The sequence below is a fragment of the Delphinapterus leucas genome, chromosome 5 (assembly GCF_059928025.1).
Source record: "Delphinapterus leucas isolate spDelLeu-1000000601 "Yukka" chromosome 5, BTC_Dleu_Yukka2, whole genome shotgun sequence".
In the NCBI taxonomy this organism is placed as follows: domain Eukaryota; kingdom Metazoa; phylum Chordata; class Mammalia; order Artiodactyla; family Monodontidae; genus Delphinapterus; species Delphinapterus leucas.
This window is the reverse complement of record NC_143133.1, coordinates 66,435,288-66,455,409: the sequence shown is the minus strand read 5'-3', so window position 1 is coordinate 66,455,409 and position 20,122 is coordinate 66,435,288. Positions and strand designations below refer to the sequence as shown.

General features: G+C 40.4%; 1 protein-coding gene across 13 annotated transcripts in view; it reads left to right on the top strand.

The window, feature by feature from the left end:
- Positions 1–20,122, top strand: part of ATP8A1 (ATPase phospholipid transporting 8A1) — a 241,088-nt gene that overhangs the window by 206,635 nt on the left and 14,331 nt on the right. For all 13 annotated transcript variants that reach the window (XR_016393271.1, XM_089911849.1, XM_089911844.1 and 10 more), the window contains 2 exons: positions 16,731–16,819; positions 17,868–17,960. Coding sequence is in view for 12 of the 13 variants with exons in the window: in XM_089911849.1 (XP_089767975.1) it covers positions 16,731–16,819; positions 17,868–17,960 (182 nt within the window). In the remaining variant the exon portion in view is untranslated. The remainder of the gene's footprint in view (positions 1–16,730; positions 16,820–17,867; positions 17,961–20,122) is intronic.

Here is a 20,122-nt window from a genome sequence, read left to right as displayed (position 1 = left end):
CTGGTCTCATGTAACCAGCCCCGGTATCGGGCAGTAGTGCTACTCAGCAGAGCCTTGCTCATCTGCACCTGCAAAGTTGCTTCCAACTCCCAGGATTCAGATTTTCTGTGGACTTGTCTTCACTGTGTTCTCTCCAGAGGAGTATCTTAAATGTTGAAGGGCACAGGCTATTCTGCTCTAGTTAATGTCAACTGGAACTCAGGGTGCAAATTATACACAAGTGAGGCAACTTACAGGTACGGATCTCGTGCTTCTATATTCAGCTTGGACGCATATTCATACGTAGATCAGGATTTTACAGTCATTTCCAATTTATGTCCTTGATTTGTCTTTGTAGCCCCCATCTGAAGACAGAGCCATTTCTCTCAATATGTTGAAAGAAAATCCTTGCTCACCACGAGGGGGAGGGAAGGGAACCAATATTTATTGCGCACCAGGCATTCTTTGTTTCTTTTAAATCCATATCACAAACCTTTGTGATAAGCAGAGCAATAGCAGGTGACCCAGAGAATTCATCCCAGGTTTTCTCCGCAAATCCCATTGGTTACTCTCAGATCTTGAGTAACTACCTTCTCTTCAGGGCCCATTCCTATTCCTTTCTCTCAGATGGGAATGCTTTCTTTTCTCCTTGCAGCCATTTTCCTTGCATTCCATTGATTTCCCTGATTTATCTGCTATTTCCCAGGATACCCAGGGCCGTGATCAATTTCCCTCAACCAGATATAAAAGGATTCCCGTCTCTTTTTAAAAGTGCCAAGATTTTTAATTCTCTCTTCTCAACACCCACCTAACTCCCTCAACACACTTATAGAAATTCTGCCTCACTTTGTATCCTGTCCTCTCTTGTCCTCTTAATAACAATATCAGCATATGTAATACCCAGCTCATTTTTTTAAAAAAAGGTGTGTGTGTGTATATATATATATATATATATATATATATATATATATATATATATATATATATATATATATTTGGAAACCCGGAAGGCACAAGCCGAGTGGCTGGCCGTAAGATCCCGGCTTAAACGGGAGTACCTGCTTCAGTACAATGACCCCAGCTGTCATGGGGTCATGGAAGATCCTGCCTTGACTCGTTGGACCTATGCAAGATCAGCAAATATCTATCCCAATTTCAGACCCACTCCCAAGAGCTCCTCACTTTTAGGAGCTCTGTTTGGAATTGGGCCCGTCCTCTTCTGGTATTATGTTTTCAAAACCGACAGAGATAGGAAAGAAAAACTTATCCGGGAAGGAAAATTGGATTGAACAATTAACATCTCATATTAAATCTGGCGATGATGACTATATATATACATATATATATGAAATTGAAAACCACATCATCAGAGAATGTACAGTTGCCACTCAGATGATAGCAGGGCCTCATTTACTGAGGGTCAGTCACTGTCATGAGTTCTTTTCATGTCTTCAGTCATTTAACACTGAGCATTTAACACAACACTGTGAGGCAGTTCCTATTACGCATTTCACTGACACAGAGTGGTTAAATAATTTTCCCAAGGTCACACAGCTTGTAAGTAGCTGAGCTGCTCTTGGAACCCAGCCAGTCTTTTCCCTTAACCACCATACACGCTGTTCTCTGTCGCTTTTACATTTCTTCTCTCACCTTTTCATTCCTCTGCATTTTTCTCCCAGCCTTATCAACTTCGAAGGTATAAATTCCTTTCAGTGTCAGTGCCCCAATCTAAGTACTTACTTCCATCTGGTTGGTAAACTAAGCCATCCGTTATCTGCATGTAATATTTCCATCTTCAGCTGTGCTCAGCTGCCTGTATCACTGATCGGGCATCGTTTCTTTCCCCCTTCCTTCAGCACATTCTGCATGCCTGAAGTTACCAGAAATCCATCCCCCAGATACCTGAGCGTTTAGGGCAGACTGCAGTCTCTCCAGACGCAGCCGGGGAGGGCTGTTCTCAGTTGGTGGGCAGGGTGTTGCCACTTGGGAAACATTCCTTCCTATAGTGTTGTTTCCACTACAGTAATTCTACATCTCTGCCCCTAATAATGATTCAAATGATAATGATTAACAAGTATCCCAGTACCACAAATGACTGAACTATTTAACAATTAAAAAAGAATTATGACATCAGGGCAGGGGGAGAGTGGATTCTACAAAGGTGGAAAATGCGACAATAAGAAATTATTTAGGAAAGGAAAATAAAAAGAAAATAGCGTGACAAGCTTGACTGCAACTTTAAATTTGTCTCTGTCTTCCTTTCCTCTCACAAATATGGTTGTGATTTAAGAGGAGGCCTTTTTTTTTTCCTTCAGACCTGACTTGTATTTTTTCACACCAGTACCACAATTTATGGGGCAAGGTAGGCCCTGGGGAGAAGTGCTATGTTATATAAACATATGCTGGCCTGCTTTTTCAACTTGTCTAGATGATGTTACTGGGTATTTTTTGAATTTCCAGAAGAAAATATTTTAGGCACTGTGACTAGTATACAAGATTACAAAGTAAAAAGCACGCTACATCAAGGATCATTTCATATCACGATTTATACCAGAAGCTTAGTATCGGCAGAGCTTTTCAATGTATCGCGGCATTGCAGACACACACTGTAAAGTCTTCCCAAGCGCATCTGGTTCTGCTCTCCCTGGCCTGAGGGATCTATAAAACTACTGAAGGAAATTGAAGTTAGGGAACGAGCATGTGTTTTACAGAATTTCAGATCTCTTGATTGAGGTTAGTAAAGTCTCTCTGAAAAACAATAAAAATCTTTGTTGAACCCTTTTAGTGTCACCCCTGTAGGAAAGGTATTAATAAACCACATTAGTGGTACGATTTTCCTAAGTTGTGCTGTTGCCCATTTTACCAGCATAATGAATTACTTTGCATATGAGGAATTTCCTGGTTTAAAATAGTCCTTATTCATCTCTCAGCTTTTAATTACCTAGATAGCATGTAATAATTTATTGGTCACAAGACCAGGCCTTGCGGATAGGGTGGAGCAGTGTTACGATATGAAGGAGTTTCATGCAAGATTACTGGGTTTAGCCAAGTAGCCTGGAGGGAACAAGAACCCTGAACTCTGTCAGATGCTCTTCAATGAGCCAACAGTTGGGATCCCATCCAGTAAAACATGCCATTGGTCAGGGCCCTGACAGTGAATGAGACAGGCACACCATCACGGGTCTTAAAGAAGCTGGCTGCGTGGCCACTTCCAAGCCCATTTTGTAAAGAGAAGCCTTGTAGAAACACTGAGAAGCAAAGAGAGACATGGATGTGACAAATGTAATGGCCAATCAGGACACTGGCACACATTTTAAAGTTAAAGCTCTCTTTAGAGTCACTGTGAGAGCTGGCATTGCTTTTTGTAGACACAGCACCCTTTCCTACCATACAGAGCAAATATATATTGAGTCTCTAGTGTATGTGTGTTACGGGCTCTTTGTTAGGCAGTGGAGGATGCAGAGGGCGAACAGAATTGGTCACTTCCCTTAAGGATCTCATTTTTTTATTGATGAGCTGTTGACGTCATAAATGTGAGGGATGATGTTGTGCACCCCGAGTGCCATGGCAGTGAACAAGGCATGGAAAGCTGAGCAAAGCTGCTCTTAGTACGGCAGAACTTTGGCTGTTCTCTAGAGTCAGTGCATTCTCGCGTTCGTTCATTCCGTAATTATTTATCGAGTGCTTAATCGGCTCTAGGCACTGTGTCAAGGTAATGGGTTAATTAGACAAGATACCCATTAGCATTCAGGTTGAGAGAAGCAAGGAGAGGGAGAAACAGTCACTAAAGTCTGTTAACAAATGACTAAATGGTGAACGACTAAAGATAATTTCACAAAGTGATAGGAAGAAAACAGGATGATATAGTAAGGGACAGGAATGTAATGGCTGCTCCAGGAAGGTGTTTTCGGAGAACAGATGATGAAGTGGAAACTCCAGTGATGTGGAGATACCTCCATGTGAAGAAGAACATTTTAGGGCTGAAGGAACAGCCCGTGCCCAAGCTCGGAGGCAGGAATGAGCCTGGTAGATTCAAAGACTAAAATGTCAGTGTAGCTGGAGCAGAGAGAGTGGGAAAGAGTGCTATGAGATGGAGCCGGTGAGATGGACAAAAAGCATATCACCCCTATAAGCGCAGTACTCTGGCTCATAAGACCAGTACAGCTTGTTTTTGAGTTGCGTGCCAGGGAGCAATCAAAAATGCTCATAAAAGAAACCATGAATGTCACTGTGCCATCTACTTCAATAAAGCTCACAATTGGACACGATTCTTGCATTCCATGAGATGGTAAGGAAGAGAGATCATCAATGAGGTCAAAAGCTGCTTGGTTCCAAGTTATCACTAAGGCTCCCTAGCATGTATCATGCAAAGCAAGTTATTTTATGGCATATTTTTTTACGTTAAAAAAAGAAGTAACTGTGGATTAAACAAGATAGAAACATTTCTCTCTCATGTGAAAAAAAGTCCAGTGGTGTCAGGTAGTTCCAGACTGGTATGGCAGCTGCACAGTCATCCAGGACCAGATTTCTTCTATCTTGCTGCACTGTCAACTTTCGTGTCCTTCTTCGTAGTCCAGAATGGCTGCTTAAGCTCTAGCCATTTTATCAACATTCCAGCCAACAAGAAAGGAAAGAAGGATTAACCCTTTCTCTTTGACATTCTTTCCTAGACATTGCCCACCACATTTCCTCTTAGCTCTCATTAGCCAAAAGCTAGTCACATGGCCATACCTAGCTGCAATAATAGAGCCAGAGGAACATAGTCTGAGCTAGAGGAGAAGGTGTTCAGCCAAGATTCAAGTGGTTGCATCTAAGAAGGGGAGAGGAGATATATTGGGAGGCAGCTAGAAGTCTCTGCCATGAAAGTCAATAAATTTTCTACATAAGCCATATGTTAGGGTTTTTTTTTTAACATCTTTATTGGAGCATAATTCCTTTACAATGTTGTGTTAGTTTCTGCCGTACAACGAAGTGAATCAGCTATATGTGGCACATATATACAATGGACTATTACTCAGCCATATATTAGCTTTTATATGTCTTTCCATAGGTAAATGGATTTTGAAGTTTTGAGTTTTTAAAATATAATTTCCTAAAACAGATGGTAATTAGATGACGGAATGGAGGTGTTAGTTAATATTACGGTGGTAATCATTTTGCAATATATAAATATATCAAATCAACACATTGCACACCTTAAACTTACGTAATGTTATACGTCAATTATATCTCAATAAAGCAGGAAAATAAATTTTTTAAAGAAAAAAACTTCCTACAATCTGAAATATAGGTCATTATGTTTCACAGGTTGAATTACTAGTAATCAAAGAATTGATGCTTTATGAGATGGTTTTTAAGAAGATAAAATACAGAGCCATCACAAAATTATAAAAACTTGTAAGAATGATATAACAAGTAAACATATTGAGATAAGGTGCCCTATCTTATACAACTTCTCCAGTAACATCAGAACATTTTAAAATTATAATTCTCATAATAAAAAAGAATATTTTGTTACTAATTTTGTCCTCATTTTTCTGGTACTTTTAAGTTTTTTAAATAGCACAATAAAGAAGATTAAAATAAAACAAAGCAAAACAAATTCTGTTCTTAATTACTTTCACTATTCTGGGAACTATATCCCTAGAAAATAAGTTTCAGAGCCATACATTTTCTAGTGCTCTTGATTCCTTTTTAGAAGGACTATTTTGCATGTTCAATTCTCAGTATATATTGATACACAGTCAAATTTTACTTTAAAAAAAAAAGTTAGCTTCTGATTGATCTAGGTCCCAACTAGCTCTTCCTCCTTTTCCTCTGAACATCTCTTTTAATCATTTATTTCCAGAGGGTGGAGATGCAAAGGTTGTTTTTTGCATCATTCAACTAGATTGAATATTGGCTCTTAGTCCCGCAGGGTGATCACGCCTCCTTCATTTCCTCACCACCACCCAGGAATGTCCGAGGGGAAAAAAAGCACATAAACGCTGCGAACTGGCATCTGATTTGCATATTTTCTAGGATTTTCTTTGTTTGGAACAATTTGCATATTTTCTAAGACTTTTGTTTGTTTGTTTGGGATAATCCAAGCCAAGGGTTTTCTTTGTCTCTGAGTAATCAAGAGCTTCTGGTATAATTGCAAACATATTGGGGTTTATCCAAAACACCCTTCTCCTTAGTTATTTTCTGGGTGTTCTGCTCTATCTACTTTTATGGAGAAAGTAATAATTCATCCCATATAAGAGTCCAATTTAGCTCAATTCAACTGAGATTTATGGAGTGCCTTGTGTCAGGACCTATACTGGGTGTCAGTGGATCAAAAGTTGAAAAAAGAGAGTCCTTCTGAGGAGCTTGAGTCGTGAGTAAACCAACAGATCAACAGATCATTAGAATGTAAGACGCTAGTTATTTTGATCAGGACTCGCAGAGGGTAGCAGAGGAGAGGGCACTCAACCCCCAGGCTACAGTTCGGAGAGTTTAGAAAGGTTTCTTGGTACTGCTATCCCCCACACTGTGCAGGAAGCCAAGAGAAAGAAGGGCCTTCCAGCTAGAGAGCAGCCCAAGCAAAGAGGGAAGTTGGGGTTCGTGAGGGAGCTGGAACTGAAAAGTGTAGCCAAGACCAGGTCACAGAAAGTTACCCGAGTGTATTTACATCATTACATTAAGCTGTGGCAGATTGCAATTCCTTATGAAATACATAGTATTCCAGAAGGTACCTGAGGCCATAGAATACAGATTCAGGTCAGAGGACATGATATATAAATGCTAGTAATAAGCTAGTGAGTGATGAAGAACACTTTTTATATTTTGGCATGAATATGTATCACATAATATAATTGAAAATTTGCAAGAATTCTGTTGAGCTAAAATAAGACATCAAAGACCTTTCTCAGTGATAAGCTCCAGACCATAGGACTTGGCATAGGTATTCCTCTGTCTTTGGGTTTTATCTGAGGGACGTTTTGAGCCTCACTACCCAAGATGTGTAGCCACTGAAGACTTTCAGTGGAAGTTCACCTCTTCAAGCCAAAGTTCGCATGAGCTTGAAATTTCTCTCTGGTTAAAGTGCGAAGTTCACCGCTTAGTGTTGACCCAGTTATGCTTATGTACCTCTGAGTTCAACTCCATGCCCAGGTACCATAACGAATTCAGACAGAAAGGGTTAAATTTCTGAGAAAAGCTCCCACAACTTGGAAATCTCTGTCACGCCATGGTGTTTCCCAGGCTTTGGTCACAAAGACACTTTAAGAAACCTTTGCAAGTTTACATTCAAATAACATAATAATATTATCTGAAAGCAGAGTTGATTTTGATTATCTGATGTCGTTTCCATACATCAGTGGCAGTGTTGCCAGGAGAAGGCACAATTTCGATGCAGTTAAAAGCATTCTGTGTGTATAACGTTGATATTTTGCCATTAAAATATAGATGTTAACCTTGTGGATTTCAGCTTTCAGGGTACTAAAGAGTATCACTGTATCTCAGGCTCAGTGAGTCAGCCTCCCCAGTCCCCTGAGAAAGGGAGCTGGAGGAGGAGATACCATGTGGGTAACTGCGGTGGGATGAGATGGGACTGAAAGTGAAATACAGCAAGAGAGTCTACCTTTTCCAAAGAAACATTCAGCTGATACAGCAGAGACAAAGCATTGAGGAGCAGTAGGGAGGGAAGAGCCACAACTTGGTGGGAAAGATCCAGAAAGTTTATATGAAAAGAAACAATACCTGCATACCTGAAGTTGAGCACTGATTTGTTTTTCTTTTGATGAAAATGATTTCATGAAGAAGATGCTTCCAGAGGAGACCAGAAGGGTTAACTGAAACATAGGAGGAAGCAAGAGAAGTTAAATGATCTCATAACTTGGTAGATGGCTCTGAAACAAAAGAAAAGTGGGAGTTGTGGGTTCTGAGGGTCACAAAACCACATCACAGTACAGATCATCTCTGAAGAGTTGCTCTACCAGGATGTTTCAAAGAAGCCAGAGCCAGAAAGAACGATTAAACTCAGATTTAATTAAACTCTTGGACACCACACCCAACCAAATCCTAAGAAGCACATAACAGTATATACAAGCTATATGTAATATAAGCTTTTGGAGTTTTCTCCAAAACTTGCTAACTCCCTTGGAAAAGCCCTAAATCTCAAAGATAAATAGCCCTCCTACCCAGAAAATTTGAAAGGTCTCATTCACAACAGCAAGGAGAGACTTTAGTCAGATGTGTGTATGGTTAATGGGAAAAAAAACTGGAAAATTTGACCAAAATGAGAGAATATTTTTTAAATGAGTTGAATAAATAAACATACCATGTCTCTGAATAAGAGGATCAGTATTAAATCATCACTTCTTTGCATTAGAGAACTGTTTGGGGGAAAAGAAAAAAAAATACATCTTCTCCTTGTGATTGAGATCTAACCTAGGAAAATAATTCTAAGTGCAGAAAAAGGTTAGAGTGTGACTGAAAAGGGCAGCTTTATTATAACTTGTTTAGTTGTACCGTTTAGACAGATACCATTGAGTATATGTCCCCTCAGATGCCTCCCAACTCTGCAACGTCCATGGTGACAAACATGTGTCCACACACAGTATTTCCCTAAATTCTTATTCTTCACTTTCTGATGAGCTGGTGAACTGGAAGTAGGAAACAGGTCATAGACAATGCACCCTCCCTCACCTGGCTAGCTGAAGCTTTGGCCTCTTCCTCTGAATACCTCCCATATCAGTAAGAATTGATGTTTTTGCTTTTTTTTTTTTTTTTTTTTTTTTTTGCGGTACGCAGGCCTCTCACTGCTGTGGCCTCTCCCGCTGCACAGGCTCCAGACGCACAGGCTCAGCGGCCATGGCTCACGGGCCTAGCCGCTCCGCGGCATGTGGGATCCTCCCGGACCGGGGCACAAACCCGTGTCCCCTGCATCGGCAGGCGGACTCCCAACCACTGCGCCACCAGGGAAGACCCGATGTTTTTGCTTTTTAAATAAAATTCATAATAAAAAGTTTTCAATTATATGATTAACTTACAGTCATTAAATAAACTTCTGCAAAAAGAAGGAAAAAAACAACAGCTTCACAACCCAAAGGTAATCCCTGTAAACATATGAGTCCAGTCTTTTTCTATCCTTAATTTGTGTACTTATCTTTGATTAGATAATTTATTCTTTTGACAAATATATATCAAAGGACTAGTCTAGGTTCTGGAGATAGAGCAGTGAACAAAAGAGAAAAGGCCCACCCTCGGGAGCGTATATTCTTGAGAATAAAGAGAGAAAAACAAAAGTATATTCTAGAGCGTGCGGATGGTAAGTGCTGTGGAGCACTGTAGTGCAGGAAAAAGGCTAGAAAGTACTGCCATGGTGGTGTGGTGCTGCTTTAGGTGCAGTGGCCGTGGGAGATCACTGCAAAGATGACCTTGGAGCAGAGACCGGAAGTGGGGTGAGGAAGCCCTGAGGCCGCCTGCAGAAAGAGAATTGCAGGCAGGAGAGATGGCCAAGTGCTGAGACACCGAGGAGGCCAGAGTGCGGAAGCAGAACGAGGGCGGGAGGGAGCGAGTAGTAAAAGAGCTAGAGGGATGGGGCAGAGCATCCCTGGCCAAGAGACAATTGTAAAGATGCGCTTAGACTCCTGAGTCCCTGGAGGGTTGAGCGAGTCCCTGGAGGGTTGAGCGCAGTCACAGTCTGGCTGTTTAAATGATTGCTGTGGGTGCTGTGTTGAGGATAGATTGCTATGGGAACAGAAGGAAAGGCACACATGAAAAGGCCGTGGGGGGGAATCCAGACGAGAGAGGTGGCAGAGCATGAGGCACGGGGGAGGGGCTGTGAAGTGGGTAGACTCTGGATTTAAGGAGAAGGGGGTTTTGCCCTTAGAATCTCTTTAATTTTTTTTTTGCATTTTTTGCGGTACGCGGGCCTCTCACTGTTGTCGCCTCTCCCGTTGCGGAGCACAGGCTCCGGACGCGCAGGCTCAGCGACCATGGCTCACGGGCCCAGCCGCTCCACGGCATGTGGGATCCTCCCGAACCGGGGCACTAACCCGTGTCCCCTGCATCTGCAGGCAGACTCTCAACCACTGCGCCACCAGGGAAGCCCCAGAATCTCTTTAATTTTTAAATTTATTTGATACAATATATATGACTTACTATTTATCATTTTAACCATTTTTAAGCGTGCTGTTCAGTGGTATTAAGCTCATTCACAGTGCTGTGCAACCATCACCACCATCCACGTCCAGAACTTTTTCATCTTCCCCACCTGATACTCTAGACCCATCAAACAATAACTCCCCGTTACTGCTTCCCCCCAACCCCTGGCAGCCACTATTCTACTTTCTGTCTCTGAACTTGATTACTCTAGGTACCCCTTGTAAGTGGAATCATGTAATATTTGTCCTTTAGTATCTGGCTTATTTCACTTAGCGTAATGTCTTCAGGGTTCATCTACTTGTAGCATGCGCCTGAATCTCATTCCTTTTTAAGGCTGAATGATAGCACATGATATGTATAAGCCACATTTTGTTTATCCATTCATCTGTTGATGTTTCCACCTTTTGGTTATCATGAATAATACTGCTATAAACATTGATATGTGGATTTTTTTTTTTAAATAGAGCAGATCAGATTTACCAATGGATTGGAAGTGTGGTCTGAGAGAAAAGGAGGAAAAGCAAGTTTTTTTGGCCAGAGCAGCTGGAAGGATAAAGTTTATATTTGCCGAGACAGAGAAGACTGGGGTTTTATATTCTTTTTATTTAACGTAGCAAAATAGTCACGTTGTGTAGTTAAGAAAAGTCTTTATTAATGCCGGTATGAGACCTTCCTTCTCTTCCTGCCCATTCTACATCCCTTCCTTGCCCCCCCCACAAAAAAAAATTGTTACTTTTAGTTATCATACTTTCCCTGGATTTGCCAAAATATTTCTGTTGATTCAAAAGGGGGATGGGGAAGGTAATTTAACATACTTAGCTTTTAACGCATGTCACTCAGCCTTTGTAACAGATAAAATGACCTCTATTGGAAAAGGATGGTTAGGGAGCTGAATCAAGCCCTTCTCCTCTCTCCCCAAATCACATAAATATCTAGTTATAACTGCTCCCAGAATAACTCCATGCCAGAGCACAAGAAAGCCAAACAACATCTCAGGAATATAGTCCCAAGGCTCTGGTGTTTTTTGACCTTTAATCGCTCTAAACACTAAGTTGTAAGAACTTATTTATTCAACAATTATTTATTGAACACCTGGCTGGTGGTTAAGCACTTGGGCTGTAAGAATTCATCAAGATATATTTCTTCCTCTTACAGGGATTATAGTCTGTAACTAGAAAATGGGTAATAGTTACCACCAAAGTGGAAGCACAAAGTAGGGTCAGCTAACCCAAGTCTAAGGAAAGAAGTGACATCTGATGTGAAAACTAAAGAGCAAACAGGAGTCACAGATACAGGGTCCAAGGACGAGAGTAAGCTTGGGCAGATTCCAAAATCTGAAACACTTTGTGAAGCTAGAGATGGGGGCTGGCTTGAGAGATGATGTAGGGGACGTAATCAGAAGTCAGGTAGGAAAGGTCATGAAATCATATTATGGATTTTTGTACTCCATCCTGAGGGTGGTATAAAGCCACTGAAAGGGTTTAATCCAAGAACTGCTCAAAGCTAATTTGCACTGTGGCTCTGGCTGTAGTGGGGGGACTGGCTAGAAGCAGAGCAGGACGGGAGTCAGCAAGTCCACGCATGAGGCTATTAGGAGGACAGGCAAGTTTTGGACTGCAGTAATGGCAGCAGGGTGAGCGAGAAGTAGATAGGTCTGAAGATACTAAAGCACAACAGAACCTGGTGATAAAGCAGATATAGTATCAAGAGGCAGTTCAAGAATAGAGCCCAGCTTCTGTCTCAGGCAGGTGGTGATGAAACTGTTCCCTGAAGAGATTGCACGAAGAAAGAGCAGGTCTGGGAGGAAGACAGTGTGTGTTCAGTTGGGGAATGTATTAAGTTTGAATTGCCTCTTTGACATTCAAGTTCAGAGCCGGCTGGTCTGTGTTTGAAGCACAGGCAAGAGATCTAAGCCACAGGGAGAGACCATGACTGATCCCCATGTAGATGATAGAAACCTCCAACCTTCCCAGGGAGTGTGTGTATATGATAACAGAAGGCTCCTGAGAGAATGCCAGGATAGTCTACCTTTCCCTTTATTCAGGACTTGTCCAAACAATCAGTTTCCTAACAATTACACTCTTTGAACAGCATCTTTAATAGCTTGGACAGTATTATCTCATATAGACGCACCTTTACTTAACCAGCCACGTAGTTTTTCCTGTTAGTTTTCACTGATGTTTTACTATTTTTAAAACACGCACGGTGAATATTTGCATTCCGCAAAATTAGTCCCTTGGGATGTTAGAAAGCAGTATATAGGAAAAAGTGTTCCATGGTCGATAAATGTATTTTGGAAACCTTGATTTTAAAAACTATTCAGTAGGTTCTTTACTGTGATTTCTCAGAGCCTTAAACACTCTGCCCTGTGACTCTCCAGGAGGGGTATGCTGTGCTTTGTTTATACCTTTACTAAGCCTTGGGCCATGACAGGCTTTTGGAGGGAGCGCTTTCAGGACTAGTGACCACAGAACAGTTTCATAGGATATTAACCTATATGTAAAAGCTGTACCAGACTTCAACACATAGTCCCAGAAGTTGAATTATCAAATTAACAGGAATGCATGTTTGTGTTCTTGATGCACATGTCAATTACCTTTCCCAAAGGCAAGTACATTGCTGATGGGAATGTAAATTACTCCACGTACCTGTTTCACCATACCTCCCCACTCCCCCAAGTGTGATCATGAATTGTTTAAATCTGATCTAATTTGGTAATGTTTCTGTGACTACAGAGAGGCCCAGCATTTTTCCATGTTGTTGATTACTTGCTGCTGCTTTTGTGAATACCTTCTCAGGTCTTTTGCCTATCTATTGGAATCTTAGCTATTCTTATGAAGACAAGTGGTCTATTTTTATAATCAGGTTTCAGTGCAGAATTTCATATACTTATGGCAGCCATTTTCCCAAGTTCTTATGTATCATTTATTTTTTAGTTAAGTTCTTTTTGAACACGTGGAACTTCTCCATTTTCATGGGTCAGTTCTTTAAAGCATTTCTTTTTATAGTTTTTTTCCCACTGTTTTTAAGCTTAGAAAGTCCTTTTATAAAGTTCTATCTAGACACCTAATAATCACTGCTTGTTTTTTTGTTGTTGTTATTAACATTAACTCGTAACTCCTCTGGTATTTATATTATTTATATTAATTTATCTTGCTGCCCTTCCCCCCCCCACAGAAGAAACTAACCAAGTTTCACGGCACTGTTTTCTGAATTTTCCCTTCCAAATTAATATATTGTGCCCATGCAATCTTTAATAATTTTTATGAAAACAATTTTATCTCCATTTCCTACATTAGCGAATTGAGATGAATGGCAATTTATTAGGGTTCAGTTACTCGGCCAGTTTCAGTCTTGAGATGAGTATATACTGTGATGTTAATGTGATGAAAACCATGACATTTATAAACTTACACTTAATTTGATGTTGTGATAAAAATTTCCTTCCTTGAAGCTCATGGGAGAGATTACTGAAAAGAACACAAGACTAGAGTGTTTAAAGGAATTTGAAAAGTAAAATGAAGAAAGGAACGTTTGCTAATAATCAGTGGTAGTAATAAAAGCAGCCACTTTATAAACATTATTGGTTTAATTCTTACAATCCACTTTACAGCTGAGGAAGCAGAGACCCCGAAGTTACCCCCTCCATCTCTGAGAGCTGGGACAGGCAGAGCCACCACCACTTCCAGGGCTGTTTATCACCAGCCCTGCTCTAGTTGGGGTCCGCGGATATGGTTTTAGTACTCCCCAAGGAGCCTTCTTATTTAGATAGTGTCTGTACTCAAGCGAAGAATCAGCATCCTAGTTCCCCACTTGGACATTTATAGGGTAAAAGGAGGGACAGACTTAAAAAGTGCATTGCTGAAAGTTTGTAGGCAGGTAGCACATCGAAATTCTCTCCTCCAAGACTGAACATGGGAGACACTGCAGGTGAAAAAGTAAGTGTTCCTCTCTGTGTGGGAACGTGGGTACCAAGGGGTCACCTCACTGTGGGTCAGAAGGTAAGCCCTCTTATCTGCTCAAGCCCCTCGGCTTAGCTAACTGCACGTGAGCTAGGATTTTCTCAAACGTTCTTTCTCTGCAAGTTCACAGGGAAATTTCAAAACAATTCCTCATTCCTCTGCCGCAGCTTGCGTTTTCAGGCAGTGATGGTTCATTTCTTAAGCCCGCGTGGCCCGATGCTGAGACAGCATCGCTCTGCAGACAAGCAATTGTTTGTTCCCGGAGCAGGACCTGTGCCCTCAACTGTACTGGCTTTGCAGCTCCCTGGGCTGATCCTTTCTCAAGTCCCCCGGGAGGCACTTTTGTGGCAGATTCCATTTGGTTTCAAAGGGCCTCGAGGAGGGGCGTCGGGGCTGCTTGGCGTGGCCCCCCAATCTCCCATGTTAGGAGCGACTTGCCAGCCGCTGGCGGAGGGAGCGCAAGCCCGGCCCCGGACAGGCTGCTCCTGACCCCCCACCCCCATTGTCTGCGGGATTGGGCGTCTTTTCCCAGCCGACCTGCCTGCGAGTGGAGAGATGTGAAAAGTTAGAGACAAAAATGGTCTCTACAGAGTGAGGGGGAGCTTTCTTGTACAGAAAGGAAGGAAATACCTCTGTGGGATTTTATTTCCCCCCGCTCTTCATCCAAAAAATACAAAGAGGCTCTCTGTCTTTAATGCGAATGTCGGCTTTAAATCTTTTAGGTTTGGATTAACTCTGCAAAAGAAAAAAAAATCTGACAGGCTTTCAGATATGACGCAGAAAAACTTCTTTCCCTTCAATTCATGGCGTTCATTTGCAAAGCCAAAGGCTGGTGGACTGAATAGTGGGCGCCAGTCTCCCCGTCATAGTTAACATTACAATGGTCAGAATTAGCGGCCTCCTTCACTACCAGTGGACATTTAATACAGGGTGGCAAAGGCAAGAATAAATCTTTCTTCTCTTGCCCCCAAATTAAAAGAGATTATAAAATTAAGCCAAGTAAAAGAGGTATTTTCAGTTACATGACTTAGAATCTCATCTTACCTTTTTCCCGTAGAAGGAAAAAGAAATGTGCCATTTTGCAGTCATTACCTAACTCAAAAGCTTCCTTCCAACTAAACAAAACCCACTGACTTGATGGACATTTCCTATTACACAGTTATTGTTGGTTTTCACTATTGAGGATGTCAGCAAGCATGTCGAAAATCATGTTTTGCTTATAAAATAAAATGACTTTTATGTGAATATCTTTCGTCTTGGTGGTATCTACAATGTGGGTGCTATTCCATTGAATCCACGTGGCAACATTTACTTTCTGAAATTTTGGGTAATAGCATGTTCTTATTTTAACGTGTTCAGAGCTGTGTCAGCCTAGATGGAGGGAAACCTGAGTATCCTTGTACCAAGAGTCCGTATCAATAAGCTTGTGTTAATGTAGAAAAAATTTTAAACAGCAGCTCCTGGTGTCCAGTTGAGAGTCAAAATGAATAGGTAATCTGAAACACAACTTAAAATTAGTAATCTTTGTATTTGATAAGGATTGATTGATTAGGACTGTTTATGTGTAATTGTGAACCTGCCTATGCGAATTAAACTCTAAATCATTTTTAATTCCTGACCTGGTTAAAAATAAAAATTTCTTGCGTGAGTTTTAATGGGATGTAAATGTGTGTGCGTTGGTTGGCTACTTCAGAATGGAGTTATAACAATACATTTATGGATTTAAATAGGTACTGCAAATTTATTCTTGATAAACAAATAGACTCGAAGTGAAGCAAAATATCCCTTTTGGTTTTATTATATGACACTGTCCCTTTTAAGCTCTAGTAATCTAATTACATTATAAAGGGATTTTTTTATTATAATCGCAAATAACTAATAGAATTTGTTGATTTTTATTATAGAATCATTTTCTTTGCAACCCCAAAGGCTCTGATACAGCAATTTGGGATTTAATAGAAAGGAATGCTTAAAGTTATTTTAATACACTTTTATTTGGGTTTTACATACTAAACATTTGGCTTGACTTTAGCAATAACAGGATGCACCGAAACAAGTTATGTAAATCTTTGAACAAAAATTAATATTATTCCTATCTAATATCAAATTGTTATTTTTCATAGATTCCTTAATTAATTTGTTTATACTGTATTCGTGATTTATCTGGATGATCTTTTAGTATTGTGCAATATTTTAGAAAAGCAAATTTTTATGTGCCAGAAATAGTAAATGTAGCTTTTAATTAGGATTGATTTTACATGTTGTATTATAAGAGAATTTAATCCAGTGTATGTTTGAAGTTTGCTCAAAAAGATAAATTTTTATATTCTAAGTTATAAAAGAAGGTCAACGTTTATTACTCCATTATTTTGATCACAGTAATAAAAATTTCACATAAAAATATGAAAAGATTTGGCACATGATAAAACTTTGTTGTATTAGCTACTTGAAGGAAAAAAAGAAATGTAGTAAATGCATGTTTTAATACATTTGGCTTTTAATTCCAAATATTTCACAAGTGTGAATTCAGAGTTATTGTATACTCTCTTGCAGGATGAGATTCTTAAAATTATTTTACTTGAAATCATATAAAAACTAAACATGAATGATGTATTTCTTGGTTTTTAAAGTAATACTGTTTCTGATGCTTTTACTCAGGCAGCCATGTTGTTCAGTTCCGGAGTCTTTTGGACAGGCCTGTTATTTATCCCTGTGGCATCTCTGCTTCTTGACGTGGTATACAAAGTGTAAGTATAATGCTCAGTTATGTCATTAACAACACAGATGCATATTAATCCTCAGATTTCTCTAGTTGTAACATTAATTCTAGTGTAGAGTTTACAGAATAGGAATTAGTAATATTAATTCTACACAAAGAAGAAAGGAGTGATTGAAGAATTAAAAAACTAAATTAGTTTAAAAGAGCGAACAGAAGTAAAGCAGGTAGCTTCAATTAACATTTTTGTTAATCAGCCTGAAAAACCCATTCAAGGTAGAAGAAAAAATTCTTTTACCTCCAAATACATATATATATAAATTTTTAGTAGTTGTGAAAGGGAATTTTTGCTTGCCTGATTCTAAACATGTATAAAACAGAATAGAAGAAACTACAACTTTACTAATCTTTCTCAAGGATTATAAGTTTTAAAGTGTCCTCTCTTCCCACAAAAAAGATATCATTAAAGTTAGTTAATGTGATGCTTATTTAATAACTGAGAGTTTTAATATTGTAAACGTAAACCATTTATTTTATGACTATTGCTTCTGTAATTATATTAATGCCCAGAATTACTGTAGTCTTTTTTTTTTTTTTAATAAATTTATTTATTTATTTTTGGCTGTGTTGGGTCTTTGTGGCTGCGCGCGGGCTTTCTCTAGTTGCAGCGAGCGGGGGCTACTCTTCGTTGCAGTGCGCAGGCTTCTCGTTGCATTGGCTTCTCTTATTGTGGAGCACAGGCTTTAGGTTCGTGGGCTTCAGTAGTTGTGGCACACGGGCTCAGTAGTTGTGGCTCACGGGCTCTAGTGTGCAGGCTCAGTAGTTGTGGCACACGGGCTTAGTTGCTCCGCGGCAAGTGGGATCTTCCCAGACCAGGGTTCGAACCCATGTCCCCTGCATTGGCAGGCAGATTCTTAACCACTGTGCCACCAGGGAAGTCCCTACTGTAGTTTTTTAGATTCTATGGAAAAATTGCTTGTACACTGGTTACTGTTGTACTTAGCAGCAGCATGATCAAAACTAGTTTCATAAAGTCTTAAATCTTCACACGAATACTTCTACCCTTTTTTTCTCTGCAGTATCAAGAGGACTGCTTTTAAAACATTAGTGGATGAAGTTCAGGAGCTGGAGGCAAAATCTCAAGACCCAGGAGCAGTTGTGCTTGGAAAAAGGTAAAATATGCCCTGAATATGTTCTTTTCCAAGTGAACTTTAAATGTCTTTTGCTAGTGGTTGGAAATAAGCAGTTAAACGTGTTTATCTGTTAACATGGAGCTAGCAGTGTCACTGACAAATTTTGCAGTCAGAGAGATGCAGATTCAGATCACATCTTTCTTCGCTAAGCTGCAGGTGACCTTAGCCAAGTTGCTTAGTGCTGCTGAGCCTCAATTTTCTCATCTGTACAATGGGAGTGATAATGCCTCCCTCATGGCCAGTTGCGAGAATTGGATAAAATACTGTGGATAAAGCAGGTGGCTTGCCATCTGGTGCTTAATGAGCACTCAATAAATGGTAGGTACAAATAGTGTTTATTATTAAACTGAAAAAGGAAATAAATAACACAGTAGAATATAGTCAAAATCAGAGCTTGACATGAAGTCAGCTCTCCCACAGTTACCTTTGTGGTTCAGTACATTGTTAGGAACTGACCTGGGCATATGTCTGTTATATATGAAGTCTGTTATGTCTTCCAAGTCCTCCTTACCGCCCCCCGCCCTGCAAAAAAGCAAGGTTAGAAAGCTAATTGAATTGACTAAATTTCACAAAACATTATAGAAAAGAATTTAAACTTATATGAAAGCACTCTGTGATACACCACAATTATGAAGAAAATACGAGGAATTTATTCTTTCTGTCTTTCATCACACTAAAGTGAGCTAAAGTTTTGTCTCAACCATAGGAAACGTTTTGCCCTGGTCTGTGTCACCTTCATCATGGTTCAATGTCGTTACTCAGTTTGACACGGTGGAGTGTCAGACTGGGACCTCAGGCTGAGACCTTGGCTTCCAGCCCTCTCGTGCTCTCATTAGGCCGAAGGAGCACCTCACACGCCAGTCTGTGCCTCTCTTAAAAATAACAGCACTGGCATCTGTGGGGCGTGCACCACGTGCCGGGTGCTGCACTCCTCACTTCACAGGTACTATTGCATTACACTCCTGCAACGACCCTGTACAAATCCATCATCCCCAGTTTTTCCAGATGAGGAAACCGAGGCTTAGACAGACCAGGTTCTCAAGGTCAGAAGTGACCACGCTGGGCCTTGAGCCCATGTCAGTTGATTCTAGAAACCCTGTTGCTAACCATGCACTATTCTGCCTCCTGCTGCTGCTTTTCAAGAACGTAGGATGGCAGCAAAACTAGCCTGCCACTAACATGACAGTTCGTAGCCTCTCCCAGTCGGTGTCCCTGTGTACCTGATGGGCTGCTACCTTTGGGGTTACAGGTGTAGCTACTCCTCCCTCCAGCTTTGCCTCATCTCTTCCCTTCACCTCCAAGTCAACATCTATTCTCTTGCCTTTCATAAATAGTTCCTCAGTAAATGTTTTTTCCCTCTTTCACTCTAGCTGTAAAAAGGATGTGGTAAGAGTTCTAGCTCACAAAATTGTGAACAAAAATATTTATTCACAATTATTAGGGAAAGTCTACTGATAGCACTGTTACTACCCTTAGTAAATTTCTCCTATTTTTGTGTTAATAAAACCTATGTTATGTTAAGCCCCTCCATGTGATACTGGTTCTCCATCGTTTATAGTATATCGCTGACTTCAACAATTCATAAGTCAGGCTGAGGGTTCCATGTGATGACCTCTGACCTCTGGGTCCTAAAGACCTGAGTCTGTGACGTGTGTAGTCCCTTACATTAAATAAGTCAGAGGACCTAGAAGGAAAGAAGTGAATTCCGCCGTAAATGACAACCAGCTTCTCCAAGAAAATGCATCTGATAAATTTCCTGCTGCTGCTCAGCTCATTTGCCTAAAACAGCTGTTCAGCTTTTCTTAAGGACTCAGGACTAAGTTAGATGTTAGCTGAATACCCCAGACAAAAACCCCTAGTACAGTAGGGACCCTGTGTTGCCATTGCTGCCAATCAGTGAAGAGAAGGATGGCGATGGTCAGTGCGGCATGGTGTCTCCCTGCTAAACGGTAGCTAGAGGAAGGGGGAGAAAAAGATCTGTGAAAGGGGAAAAGTAGCAACTGGTTGGAAAAGTCTTCACACCAGACTACATTCTAAGGCAGTTTAGAAATTGTCAGATAGATTTTATTGATAGAACTCTTTCAGAAAACTTGGAGAATAAGACTCATGTCAAATTTCAAAAAACTAGCTAATTTCATCTG